Genomic DNA, 14,379 nt, shown 5'->3' on the forward strand with positions numbered 1-14,379 from the left:
CACCACTGCTGTAAGTTCCCCTCCAAATCATTCAACATCCTGACTTGGAAATATATCACCGTCACTGGGTCAACATCTTGGATCCTCCTTTCTAAAAGCACAGTGAGTGGACCTACACCACATGGACTGCAACAGTTCTAGAAAGCAGCTCACCACCACCACAGGGCAATTAGGGATGGCCAACAAATGCTGGCCTAGTCAGCGATCCTGGGGCATCATGGTGGCACAAGGTGCTGCCTCATAGTGCCAGGGACCCGGGTTCAATTCCAGCCTTGGGTGACAGTCTGTGTGGAGTTTTCACTTTCTCCAGGTGTCTGCGTGAGTTTCCTCCGGGTGCTCAGGTTTCCTCACATAGTCTAAAGTTGCGCAGGTTAGGTGGATAAGCCATGCTAAATTGTACTTTCAAGTCCAAGGATGTGTAGGTTAGGTTAAAGGGTATAGGAATAGGGCAGGGAAGCGGACTTGGGTGGAGTGCTCTTTCAGAGGGTCGGTGCAGACTCGATGGGCCGAATGGCCTCCATCTGCACTGTATGGTTCTTTGATTCTAAACGTGAATTTAAAAAGGCCACATTCCTGCCTTCACTCATCAGCTGCTGAAACTTTTAACCAATCCTTTGTTACCTTGAGACTTGACTATTCAAAGCTAGCTGGCTTCCAGTTTTCCACTGTCCATAAACCAAAGCTCATCCAAGACTCTGCAGTCCATATCCTAACCCCCCACAGAGTTTGCTTAATCTTGATCAGCCCTGCAACCCGGAGATATCTGCAGTCCTCCAATGGTGACTGATTTTAATTGTTCCACCGTTGGCAGTTGTGCCTTGAGCTGTCAAGTTCTGAATTCTTTTTGAACGCTTTCCTCCTCTCTATCCCTCTTTTCACCAAGACATTCCTCAAAACCTCCCTTTTTGGCTCAGGTTTTGGTCATCAGCCCTAATGTCTGCCTTTGTGATCCAGTATCGAGTTTTGTTTGATAATGCTTCTGTGAAGCACCTTAGGATGTTTTAATACATTAATTGTGTTCAGTAACTTTTAAAATTTATTTGTGGGATGTACTGTTGACAGGACCAGCATTTACTGACCATCTCAAATTGCCCCTTGGAAGATGGTGGGGAGATGCCTTCTTGAATGACTGTAGTCCATACGGAGGACATACGTCCTGAAGCAGGAAATTCTGGTGGCGACAGTAGCTTCTATTACATTTGGAGTGTAAACTTGAGCAACTACTTCCTTTATTGATCTTTTTTTAAATCAAAGAAAAGTTCAAAATATTAAATGAAGTTATTGGTCTTTGACATGTTTGCTGGCTCTAACAATAGAGGAGAGCCAGGGAAGAGGAGGGGGGAGGCAGGAAAACGTTAACAAACTTGGCATCCACAGGAACAGAGAAAATGGGGAAGACGGGAAGGCCGCAGAAGCGGAAGTGCGCACGAGACGACAATGTAAGCGAACTCCGTCCGGAAGAAGCAAGGGACAACACCACGAACGGATGCCTACATGTGTGTAAATATCTTTGCCAAGGGTACAGAGCTGCTGCTGTTGAGCGGGGGCACAATTCCGTCCGCTGATTCCGCGGGGAAAATTTAAACTTCAGCAGCATGGGAGGGGGTGGGAGGACTGAGGCGCGTGGCGTAACGATTAATGGATTGCTGATGTATATTCTCTTTATGCACTATGTTAATGTTCACTAATTTGCTGTGTTAAGATTATTACTATTTAATATGGAAATTTTGCAAAACCGTAATTTAAAAAAAACAGCAGCAGCAACCCGGGGGGGGGGGGGGGGGGGGGGGGGGGGAGAATTCTTTTACTTTTTGTAAGGGGCACATGCTCTATCCTGTTTTGAATTGGGTGTTAATTTGCTAAACTGTTTATCGTTTAGAGGGTTAAGTTGTTCTGTTGGAATGTTGCCCTTCTTTCTTTGTATTATTTTCCTTTTTGGAGGGTTTTGTAAACTTATTGAAAAACTTTGAATAAATAGATTTTTTTTTTAAATGTTTGCTGGTTCTGCATTTTTCATTATTTCACATTCAGCTTCCCTACAAATAAAACTGGATTCAATTCCTTTCTTAAAGAAATAGTTTAATAAATTATAACAATATATAATATACAGTTGTGTATTGGCAGTGGAGGGAGGTTGATGGAAAGGCAGAACAATTAACATATTTTGTTTCAAAAGGGTCAGCTTAGGCAGCAGATTACAGGCGCAGTGATTTACACAGGCAAGTGTGTTAAAAATGGCCTTCATAAATAGCAATATATATACACACATCTTAGAAATTACCTTTTTTTTCTCTTTTAAATCGTACAAGGCTAAACTGGCAAACAGCGGCTCTACTTCAATTTCAAACCTGACAGGGAAAAGATGAAAAGATGTATGAGAAATTTGACAAGAGCAATTTAGAACAAACTGGTTGTCAAGAATTTCAAAGAAGGTATGCTTCAGAAACATTCCTTATACTTGTTAAGGCAAAACCTTAACATCACAACATAGTTCATCCGCTATGAACTTTTGCAGCTGTCGTTTTTAAGTACACAGTTTAGTCTGAAGAATTTTGCAGTCACATCTCATTAAAAAAAAATCTTAAATAAAAATATATGAATGCAACAAGAATAATTATTGCCTTTCTGAAATTGCAAATAAATCAGAAAAACTACATGAACACCACATTGAACTTGAAAAGAAAGTATCATAATGATAAAAACGATGACGGATGGTCTTAATCACTGACATAATAACAATAATATCAAAGCTGCACCATTTAAACACCCTAATGTTCAAACTACAATCCAATTCATTTGCCATTAAAAAGAGAAAAAGAGGAAATGCAAGAAATACTTAGTGAGTCAGGCAATTTCTGTGGAGAGAGAAACAGAGTTAACGTTTCAGATCAATGACCTTTCATCTGAACTAGAAAAAGTTAGTTAGAGATGTTACAGGCTTTAAGGAAGTACAGTGGCAGGAAAAAAGGGCAGGGGAAAGAACAAATGGAGATGTCTGTGATAGGGTGGATGGTAGAAAAGATTAAATGACAAAAGGGATGATTGTGAAACGTGAAAGGAAATGATAATGGGCCAAAAGTAGAGAACTAAAAGATGGTGTAAATGGAAAAACCTGAATCACTGGCAACAACGTCAGACTGACAAGATGAGATCAGAAATTGTTGCGCATTCGCAATAAAGTAAATTAATTAATTGTACAAATAGATGTAAACGGGTATGATATAGTCAGGATTATGGAGACATGGCTGCAGGGTGACCAGGGCTATTCAGTATATAGGAAGGTCAGGCTAAAAGGAAAAGGCTGTTGAGTTGCACTGCTGGTTAAAGAGGAAGTTAACGCAATAGTGAGGAAAAATATTAGCTCCCACGATGAGGAAGCTGAATGGGTCGAACTGGGAAACACTAAGAGGCAACAAACATTAGTGTTGGTGTATAGAAGCCTCCAAACTGTAGTGTTGATGTTGGGACTGGCATTAAACAGGAAATGAGAGATACATGTGATAAAGGAACATCAGTAATTATGGGTGCATTTTGATTGGGCAAATCAAATTAGTTACAAAACCATAAAGGAGGAATTCCTGGAGTGTACAGAGGATGATTTTCTGGACCAATATGTTGAGGAGGCAACGAGAGAATAGGCCATCTTAGACTGGGTATTGTGTAATGAGAAATAAATAATTGGCAATCTAGTTGTGGGAGGCCCCTTGGGGTTGAGTGATCATAATATGATAGATGGAGAGTGACGCTGTTGATTCTGAGACTAGGGTCCTGAATCTAAATAATGGAAACTACAATTGTATGAGGTGCGAGTTGACTATGCTGGATTGAGAATATAACTTGAAGGGATGACAGTGGATAGGCAATGGCAAACATTCAAAGAGCGCAGAAGTGAAGTACAAGAATTGTTCATTCCTGTCAGGCACAAAAGTAAAATGGGAAAGGTGGCCAAACCATGGTTTACAAGGGAAATTAGAGATCGTATTAGATCCAAGGAAGTGGAATACAAATTGGCCAAGAAAAACAACAGACCTGAAGATTGGGAGCAGTTTATAATTCAACAAGGGAGGACCAAGGGGTAGATTAAGAAGGAGAAAATACAGTATGAGAGCAAGCTTGCGGGGAACTGTAGGGACTTCTGGTGGCAGTCACACACGTGATGGTTCCTGACAGGGTACTTCATTTTTGGTGCTTTTCATCCAGTTTCTGGGTGATGTTTGGGGGGAAATTGGGAGTAGTTCAATGGGACATGGTCCCCACATAACGCAAGATCCAACAGGCATAGCACAAGGCAGCAGACGGGCAACATATTGTCACTGGACTCAGAAGCCCTTTGAACTGCCCAGCGGAAAAGCCAGCAAGGAAGATGGGAGGGAAATCTCAGCCTCGGAGCTGGCAGCCGCATGAGGTGGCATGGATTGACGAACTCATAGGCTTCGTCACCTCCGAGCTCCAATGACACAAGGACGGGCTGAAGGGAGATCTCCTGGCAGCCATCGAGACAGCAGTGGAGGCCCCTATGAGGGAAGCTATGGCCAAAATGCAGTGGCAGTCGGCGCAAGAGATCTCGAGAAGGCTGCCACGGACTAAGGGGACCGGATCGTGGCACTCAAAGCCGACGTGGCGAGCCTGATCATGATTACTTTTCTCTTCTTACTGAGCAGGGCACACTGCTAGCTGTAAATTTAGTTAATGGGAACGGAGGAGCGGGCGATCTGCTGCTCATTACATTGGGGTTTGTTTAAAGTAATGAGTGTAGGATTAGAACATAGAACAGTACAGCACAGAACAGGCCCTTCAGCCCTCGATGTTGTGCCCAGCATTGTCCGAAACCAAGATCAAGCTATCCCACTCCCTGTCATTCTGGTGTGCTCCATGTGCCTATCCAATAACCGCTTGAAAGTGCCCGACTCCAGTATCACAGCAGGCAGTCCATTCCACACCCTAAACACTCTTTGAGTAAAGAATCTACCTCGGACATCCCTCCTATATCTCCCACCCTGAACCTTATAGTTATGCCCCCTTGTAACAACTACATCCACCTGAGGAAATAGTCTCTGAACGTCCACTCGATCTATCTCCCTCATCATCTTATAAACCTCTATTAAGTCGCCTCGCATCCTCCTCCGTTCCAAAGAGAAAAGCCCTAGCTCCCTCAATCTTTCCTCATAAGACCTATCCTGTAAACCAGGCAGCATCCTGATAAATCTCCTTTGCACCCTTTCCAATGCTTCCACATCCTTCCTATAGTGAGGTGACCAGAACTGCACACAATACTCCAAATGTGGTCTACCAGGGTCATGTACAGTTGCAGCATAACCCTGCGGCTCTTAAACTCAAGCCCCCTGTTAATAAACTCTAACGCACTATAGGCCTTCTTCACGGCTCTACCCACTTGAGTGGCAACCTTCAGAGATCTGTGGACATGAACTCCAAGATCTCTCTGTTCCTCCACATTTCTCAGAACCCTGCCGTTGACCCTGTAATCCGCATTCAAATTTGTCCCACCAAAATGAATCACCTCGCACTTATCAGGGTTAAACACCATCTGCCATTTTTCAGCCCAGCTCTGCATCCTATCAATGTTTCTTTGCAACCTACAACAGCCCTCCATCTCATCCACTACTCCACCAATCTTGGTGTCATCAGCAAATTTACTGACCCACCCTTCAGCCCCCTCCTCCAAGTCATTGATAAAAATCACAAATAGCAGAGGACCCAGCACTATATCTCCCTGTGGTACACTGCTGGTAACTGGTCTCCAGTCTGAAAATTTTCATTCCACCACCACCGTCTGTCTTCTATGTGATAGCCAGTTACTTATCCAATTGGCCAAATTTCCCTCTGTCTCACACCTCCTTACTTTCTTCATGAGCCAACCATGGGGAACCTTATCAAACGCCTTACTAAAATCCATGTATACGACATCAACTGCTCTATCTTCATCTACACACTTAGTTACCTCCTCAAAGAATTCAATCAAATTTGTGAGGCAAGATTTACCCTTCATGAATCCGTGTTGACTATCCAGGATTAAGTTGCATCTTTCCAAATGGTCATAAATCCTATCCTTCAGGACCTTTTCCATTAACCTACCGACTACCGAAGTAAGACTAACCGCCCTATAATTACCAGGGTAATTCCTATTCCTTTTCTTGAACAGAGGAACAACATTCGCCACTCTCCAGTCCTCTGGCACTCTCCCTGTGGACAGTGAGGACCCAAAGATCAAAGCTAAAGGCTCTGCAATCTCATCCCTTGTTTCCCAACGAATCCTTGGATATATCCCATCTGGCCCAGGGGACTTGTCGACTTGAAGGTTTTTCAAAATTGCTAATACATCCTTCCTCAGAACATCTACCTCCTCCAGCCTGCCCGTCTGCATCACACTCTCATCCTCAAAAACATGGCCCCTCTTTTTGGTGAACACTGAAGAAAAGTATTCATTCAATGCCTCTCCTATTTCTTCTGACTCCATGCACAAATTCCCACTACTGTCCTTGACCGGCACTAACCTAACCCTGGTCATTCTTTTATTTCTCACATAAGAGTAAAAAGCCTTGGGGTTTTCCTTGATCCGACCCGCCAAGGACTTCTCATGCCCCCTCCTAGCTCTCCTAAGCCCTTTTTTTTTTTTTAGCTCATTCCTTGCTACCTTGTAACCCTCAAGCGACCCAACTGAACCTTGTTTTCTCATCCTTACATACGCTTCCTTTGTCCTCTTGACAAGACATTCAACCTCTTTTGTGAACCATGGTTCCCTCACACGGCCATTTCATCCATTACTGACAGGGACATACCTATCAAGGACACGCAGTATTTGTTCCTTGAACAAGCTCCACTTTTCATTTGTGCCTTTCCCTGACAGTTTCTGTTCCCATCTTATACTCCCTAATTCTTGCCTAATCGCATCATAATTACCCCTCCCCCAATTATAAACCTTGCCCTGCCGTATGGCCCTATCCCTCTCCATTGCAATAGTGAAAGACATCGAATTGTGGTCACTATCTCCAAAGTGCTCTCCTACAAACAAATCTAACACTTGGCCTGGTTCATTATTCAGTACCAAATCCAATGTGGCCCCCCCTCTTGTCGGCCTATCCACATATTGTGTCAGGAAACCTCCTGCACACACTGTACAAAAACTGCCCCATCAGAACTGTTCGACCTATAGAGGTTCCAATCAATATTTGCAAAGTTAAAGTCACCCATGACAACTACCCTGAGACCTCCACACCAATCCATAATCTGTTTTGCAATTTCTTCCTCCACACCTCTATTACTATTTGGGGGCCTATAGAAAACTCCTAACAACGTGACCGCTCCTTTCCTATTTCTAACTTCAGCCCATATTACCTCAGTAGGCAGATCCCCTTCGAACTGCCTTTCTGCAACCATTAAACTATCCTTGATTAACAATGCTACTCCTCCACCTCTTTTACCACCTTCCTGACTCTTACTGAAACATCTATACCACGGAACTTCCAACAACCATTCCTGTCCCTGTTCTAACCATGTTTCCGTAATGGCCACATCGTAGTCCCAAGTACCAATCCACACTCCAAGTTCACCTACCTTATTTTGGATGCTCCTTGTATTGAAGTAGACACACTTAAACCCACCTTTCTGTCTGCCGGTACACTCCTGCGACCTTGATACCCTTCTCAGTACCTCACTACTCTCAACACTGGCTTTTGGACTACAGCTCGTTTTTCCATCCCCCTGACAAATTAGTTTAAACCCCCCCCCCCCCCCGGAAGAGCCGTAGCAAATTTCTCTCCCAGGATATTGGTGCCCCTCTGGTTCAGGTGCAACCGTCCTGTCTGTACAGGTCCCATCTTCCCCAGAACGTGCTCCAATTATCCATGTAACTAAAACCCTACCTCCTACACCATCCCTGCAGCCATGTGTTTATCTGCACTCTCTCCCTGTTCCTCACTTCGCTAGCACCTGGCACCAGCAACAAACCAGAGATGACAACATGGTTTGTCCTGGCTCTCAGCTTGCACCCTAGCTCCCTAAATTCCTGTTTTAAATCCCCATCCCTTCTCTTGCCTATGTCGTTGGTACCGATGTGTACCACAACTTGTGACTGTTCCCCCTCCCCCTTAAGGATTCTGAAAACACGGTCCGAGACGTCACGGATCCTGGAACCCGGGAGGCAACATACTATCTGTGAGACTCTTTCGTTGCCACAGAACCGTCTATCTGTCCCTCTAACTATTGAGTCCCCAATAACTATTGCTCTCCTGCTCTCCCTCCTTCCCTTCTGAGCTACAGGGACGGACTCAGTGCTGGAGATCTGTTCACCTTGACTTACCCCTGGTAGGTCATCCCCCTCAACAGTATCCAAAGCAGTATACTTGTTACTGAGGGGAACGACCACAGAGGATCCCTGCACTGACTGCTTCCTCCCAGCCCCTCTCACCGTCACCCATCTATCTTCATTCTTCAGAGTAACTACATCCCTGAAGCTACAATCTATGATCACCTCTGCCTCCAGAATGATCCAAAGTTCATCCAGCTCCAGTTCCCTAATGCGGTTTCTGAGGAGCTGGAGATGGGTGCACTTCCCACAGGTGATATCAGCAGGGACACTGACGGCGTCCCTCACCTCAAACATTCTGCAGGAAATGATTGTTGTTCTTGTTTTATCTGGAGTTGGGTTGGCGGGAGGGAGGGGGGGTTGCGAGGATAGGTGCCCGTGTTATCCTTTTGGCTGTCTCTGTTTGTTTATTGGGTGTGGTTCTACTGGGAGGCTGGGCGGAGGGGGATGGGGGGGGGCATGTCTGTCCGGTTGTGAACTTGGAAAACAAGAGGGCCTTGTAAAAAGATCTAGTGTGTTTGCTCAACTGAAAAGTTTGAAGGCCGATGTGGTGTTTTTACAGCTGGCCCATTTGTGTGTCAAGGACCAAACAACTTTACGGAAGGGCTGGGTGGGACAGGTATACCATTCGGGTCTTGATGGCAGGGCTCTGGGGCCTGCAATGTTGGTCAACAAGAGGGTATCTTTTTTAGCTGCTGTAATATTGGTGGACATAGGCAGGAGTATATAATCGTCAGTGGGTTGTTGGCGGGCACGTCACTAGTCCTAGTTAACATATATATGGGATGATACAGCATTTATCAATAAGGTGCTGGCTTCTATTCTGGATTCACATCAACTAATTGCTAAATGCGTTTGTTGTGGGATTCTGTTGCCATTCGGGTAGATCGCGTCCAATCTATTGGGTATTTGCAGATTTGCGATTTTTTGCACAAGAAGATTCCTTCATTTCCCCTGGCACCGTTGGGTGAGGGGAGGATTTCAGATATCTCTGACTGGATCCTGTCGATGGAGCAGGCTTCGTTGAGGGAAGTAAAAAGAAAGTGGGAGGGTGAGCTGGGTCCGGTTTTTGATGGGATGGGGTATATGGAGTTAGGCTCTTCACAGGTCATCTCCACTTCCTCTTGCGTTGGGCTCAGCTTGATCCAGCTCAAGGTGGTACACAGGGCACGAATGAGTGGTTTCTTCTCGTGGGTTGGAGGATATATGCGAACGTTGTACGAGGGGACTGGCGAATCATATGGTCTTATAATAAAATTGTAAGCTTCTGTGTCTCCTTTATCATCACAGTGTAGGGGATTCTGGGGATTCAGCTGGAGCTGTGCCTGTTGGTGGCTATTTTTGGCGTATTGGACTTACCGGTGCTGCGGGCAGGGGTGAAGGTGGACATCCTCACCTTCACCCTGTTGATAGCCCGGAAGTGGGATCTGCTCGGGTGGAAATCTCCGATACTTCCCAGTTCCCCGGTGGCTGAATGATCTCATGGAAATTTTTTGTATGAAGTACACCATAGTACACCAAGAGGGTGTCGATGGAAGGGTTCGACCCGAGGTGGCAGCCTTTCATTTCCTTTTTCAGGGAGTTGGTTACCGTCAGTTGCCGGGGGGGGGGGGGTAATGTTTCTTGTTACATTCTCTTTTTTTTTTTTACAGGGAGTTCGGGTTGTGGAGATGGGGGGCCCACAAGGATGCCCACTGTCCCCACAGCTGTTCGCTCTAGCGATCGAGCCACTGGCAATTGCGCTCAGACTGGCAAAAAGCTGGAGGGCGATCCGCAGGGGCAGCAGAGAGCACAGAGTCTCACTCTATGCAGACGACCTGCTCCTGTATATTTCGGACCCACAAAGCAGCATGGACGGAATCATCGCGCTCCTGAAAGAGTTTGGCGCCTTCTCGGGCTACAAACTCAACATGAGCAAAAGCGAGATCTTCCCGGTACACCCGCAGGGGGGGCAGCACTAACGGGACTGCCGTTTAAACAAGCCCGACTCAAATTCCGCTACCTGGGGATCCAAGTAGCCCATGACTGGAAAGGGATCCACAAATGGAACCTCACCAATCTGACGGAGGAAGTAAAAAAAGGACCTGCAAAGATGGAACACACTCCCATTCTCCCTCGCGGGGAGAGTCCAGACGATCAAAATGAACGTGCTGCCCAGGTACCTCTTCCTTTTCAGAGCCATCCCGATCTACATCCCCAAAGCCTTTTTCAAAGCACTAGACAAACTAATCCTCTGTATGGTGGGGGGACGAATGCTAGGATCACAAAGAAGGTCTTACAAAAAACAAAATAAAGGGGAGGGCTAGCTCTCCCAAACCTACAATTCTACCACTGGGCAGCGACGGCAGAGCGAATAGGGGGATGGATCAAGAAGCCAGAAGCCGAGTGGGGTGCACGCGGAGAAGGCCTCCTGTAAGAGGACCTCACTCCGGGCCTTCGCCACGGCGGCACTCCCATCATAATGAGGAGATATTGAGTTGGTTAGGATTATATTCGTTGGAGTTCAGAAGAATGAGGGGGTTGTGGGGGGAATCTCACAGAAACCGATAAAATTCTAACAGGACTAGATATGGTAGATGCAGAAAGCATGTTCCACATGGCGGGGGTGTCCAGACCCAGGGGGTCATAATTTAAGAATGTGGCATAAACCTTTTAGGACTGAGATGAGAAGAAATTTCTTCACCCAGAGGATGGTGAGCCTGTGAATTCCCCTACAACAGGAAGCCGTTGAAGCCAAGAAGGAGGTGATATAGCTCATGGGGCTAAAGGGATCAAAGGATATGGGGGGGGGGGTGGGGGAAGTAGAAACAGGTTACTGAATTGGATGATCAGCCTTGACCATATTGAATGGTAGAGCAGGCTCGAAGGGTCGAATGGCCTGCTCCCGCTCCTATTTTCTATGTTGCAATGTTGAGTCTGGAAGGCTGTGAAGTACCTGCTGATAGGCTGAAAATTTCCAGAATTTTCTGCTTTTGTCTCAGAACATTGCAGTATTTTATTGCCCTCTGTAGCTAACACAAGCTTTTTGTGCCCAAGATTACTTTTAAATAGTGCGAGTGTCTTCTTGAATTGGATCATTGCTTTTGACTCCTGGTATAATAACACAATTATATTTTGCGATCAATACATTGGGTACATTTATGGTGAGAGTGTTTAAAAATGCGAAAATTACTTTAAGATTTGGCACTTTACATGGATCCTGTAGCCCATGTGTTCTTTTGGACAGTCAGGAACTGGACGAATTTCCACAGCATCCTCCTAGCAATAGAAATGAAAAAATGTTGAAAGCATGTTAAAAATGAGATAAATTGCTATTTGCTCTAACATATGGTTCTAATCCAATTAAAAACATAGAATAACTGTGCAAATACTCCCAACTGATTGTTGTGATCACAGGATACGGTAACTGTTGATGAAAAGGGGCATTTTTTCTTGAAAGAGCATCATGACCTTTTCAGAAAACGTTTTCTCGCTTTGCTAAAACAAAAAGAGGGTGTGCCTGCTTTGTAAAGTATTCAAATTAACAAAAACATTAATTATCCTTTTACTGTGCAATAAATAATGCATAAAATATTTGTAACCTCATCTGTTGCTGGATAGAGAGCAAATAGTTCTGTCTGTCTGTTGGCTCTCCGTGTTTCTTCATTTTGTTTGTCAAGCTCCTCTGGAGTGATGGGCTGAAGTATACTTTCTAAGCGGGTTTCTGGCTGCAAGCTTCGAAGGTCAAAGTCGCATGATGTCAATGTTGTCCTCCCAGACTGCTCACCCACAACTGGATGAGGCCTTGTATCATCCTACAGAAAAGAAAACGCTACTGATTAGAAACCCAGATAAAGGCATAGAGCTGACATGATTGCAAAATCAGAGTAGTTTTATTTTGGGCTAAAACCACCACAAACGTCTTAACTGCAGAAGCTGCTCCCATGCAGTAAAGGCTGACAAACAATAGGTTCAGGCTAAGGCGAGTATGGTACAAGCAAGGAAAATGACTCCCCCAAAGTTACGACTGTACTTTAAAATCAGGAAAATCACACTGAGTACAGAATGCCAGTTTCAATGCTCTGTGACTTTCCACTGTCCTCTTGCCTTGAGGACAGTGAGGAATTAAGTCTTCCTCAATCCTGTGAGACTGTCGATGAAGATGGCAAGGTCCAACACACCTTAGGAAACCTGTGCACTGGCTGTTAAGATCCAGATTGCTAGGTCAAGTTGCAAGTTAATTGCCATTTAACTTATTCAAATATCTGGGAGGTTCCAAACACAGCCTTGTTAAATGCAGTTGTGAGCAAATGCTTGGGTTCCTTGCATGCCATCACATACCTGCTGTATCTTATTAAATTGCCCTTTGGCAGATAAAACTCTGTCCAATGTGGTAAAAGCCATTTTTAATGTGGTAAAAGTATTCTAAGGCATTATGCATCAGTGTCAAAGTTATTGAACAGTAGTACCAGAAATGTAAAATACATCACATTAGGGTAGGGCGGCATTCTGACTATACAACTGTGGTTATTTACACGTAAATTTAACAAGCTCTTTTAACTCATAACAACTCGCAGCACCTTCCATGCAAATATTGAATAATTCTAATAATTGACAAGACAGAAAACTATTGAGAAATAATTACCATGCCATCTAAGAAAATGAACAGCCACTATATTGATAGACGATCGGCACTAATAAACGAGATGCGAAAGAAGAATTTAGAAAAGGGGAAACAAGCCATTGGAGGCATAAGAAAGGACAACCAGAGTGAAAGTTGCTTGAAATTGATGGATACCGCTGCTTAGCTGTCAGATCAAAGCAATATTCATCTACAACTGGGAGAAGGCTTCCCTCCTTATGTTTGTTCCCTACATTTCTGTCCAACTTGCCTGAAATCAGGGATTGAACTTTGGGTCTGGTTATCCGAGTGGTGAAGCCACCACCAGCTTCTTACCCAAGTGACCACTCTATGGGCAGGATTTTCTGTTTTTTGACGAAGTGCTGGCTCAGGAGGAAACCCACGCAGACACGTGGAGAATGTGCAGACTCCTCACAGTTAGCCAACAGCCTTCAATCAAACCTTGATTTTGTTGTTTGAGTGGAAATAAAGATAGCAGTTAAGGGTTATTGTGTTACTGTATTAATTAGCATTACTTAAGGGGTAAGCTACTTTCTTGTGTGAGGTTAAAAATATTTTAATCCTGTGTTAGTAATAAAGTTTAATTAAATATACCATACCCTTATTTCATGTGAAATCACTCCTGGAGTGAGTAATTCTTTCCTCACAATCATACAAAATAAAAATAAAATTTGGGGGTTTCTGTCCAGTATCCTAGTGACTGTTACGGTCTGATCCGGGATAGCCTGTCCTGCAGCCTCCGGTTCCTCCCTGGCCTCATCCTACAGCCCCTGCTGGTCCGGTGCTACCTCATCATACTTGTCCTCCTTGGAGGTGGCCACATGTTCCCCATCATCAATCTTCAGCTCGTCGCCCCGCTGCTGTGCGAGATTGTAGAGGACACAGCAGACCACAACAAAGCGAGCGACCCTCCGGGTGGTGTACTAGAGTGTACCACTGGAATGGTCGATACATCGGAACCGCATCCTGGAAGAGTCCGATGCACTGCTCAATGACAGCCCGGGTGGTTACAGGGGCCTCATTGTACCGGGTCTCCGCTTCAGTCTCCGGTCTCCGTACTGGCATCATTAGCCAGATCATCTCATCCCCAAATAGCTAGCCACCCATCCTGGGCTGCTCCTGGTAGAGGCCAGGGATGACCGACTGCTCCATGATGTAGCGGTCGTGGAAGCGTGCATACACATGCGTGATCTTCATTTGGTAGCCGCACACGAGCTGTATGTTCAGGGAGTAGAACTCCTTTCGGTTAACATATGGGCACTCTCAGATGGCCCGGTGAGCACAGGGCAACATGCATGGCATCTATTACCCCCTGAACCTGAGGCACCCTGGCAGTGGTGGAGAAACCTGCCAATTGGTCCATGTCAAAGATGGTGTAGGTTTCAGCCCGGGCATACAGGGCACCCATGACCTCATGCCTGTGAGATACCTCACA

At 45.1% G+C, this 14,379-nt stretch overlaps 1 protein-coding gene across 2 annotated transcripts in view; it reads right to left on the bottom strand.

Moving 5' to 3' along the window:
* dock8 (dedicator of cytokinesis 8) overlaps positions 1-14,379 on the bottom strand; it is a 368,411-nt gene that overhangs the window by 221,184 nt on the left and 132,848 nt on the right. For both annotated transcript variants that reach the window (XM_038804697.1, XM_038804698.1), the window contains exons 6-8: positions 11,905-12,117; positions 11,496-11,581; positions 2,282-2,348 (exon numbers count right to left, since the gene is read on the bottom strand). In XM_038804697.1, coding sequence (XP_038660625.1) covers positions 2,282-2,348; positions 11,496-11,581; positions 11,905-12,117 — 366 coding nt within the window. The remainder of the gene's footprint in view (positions 1-2,281; positions 2,349-11,495; positions 11,582-11,904; positions 12,118-14,379) is intronic.

This window comes from Scyliorhinus canicula, chromosome 8, assembly GCF_902713615.1.
Source record: "Scyliorhinus canicula chromosome 8, sScyCan1.1, whole genome shotgun sequence".
In the NCBI taxonomy this organism is placed as follows: Eukaryota; Metazoa; Chordata; class Chondrichthyes; order Carcharhiniformes; family Scyliorhinidae; genus Scyliorhinus; species Scyliorhinus canicula.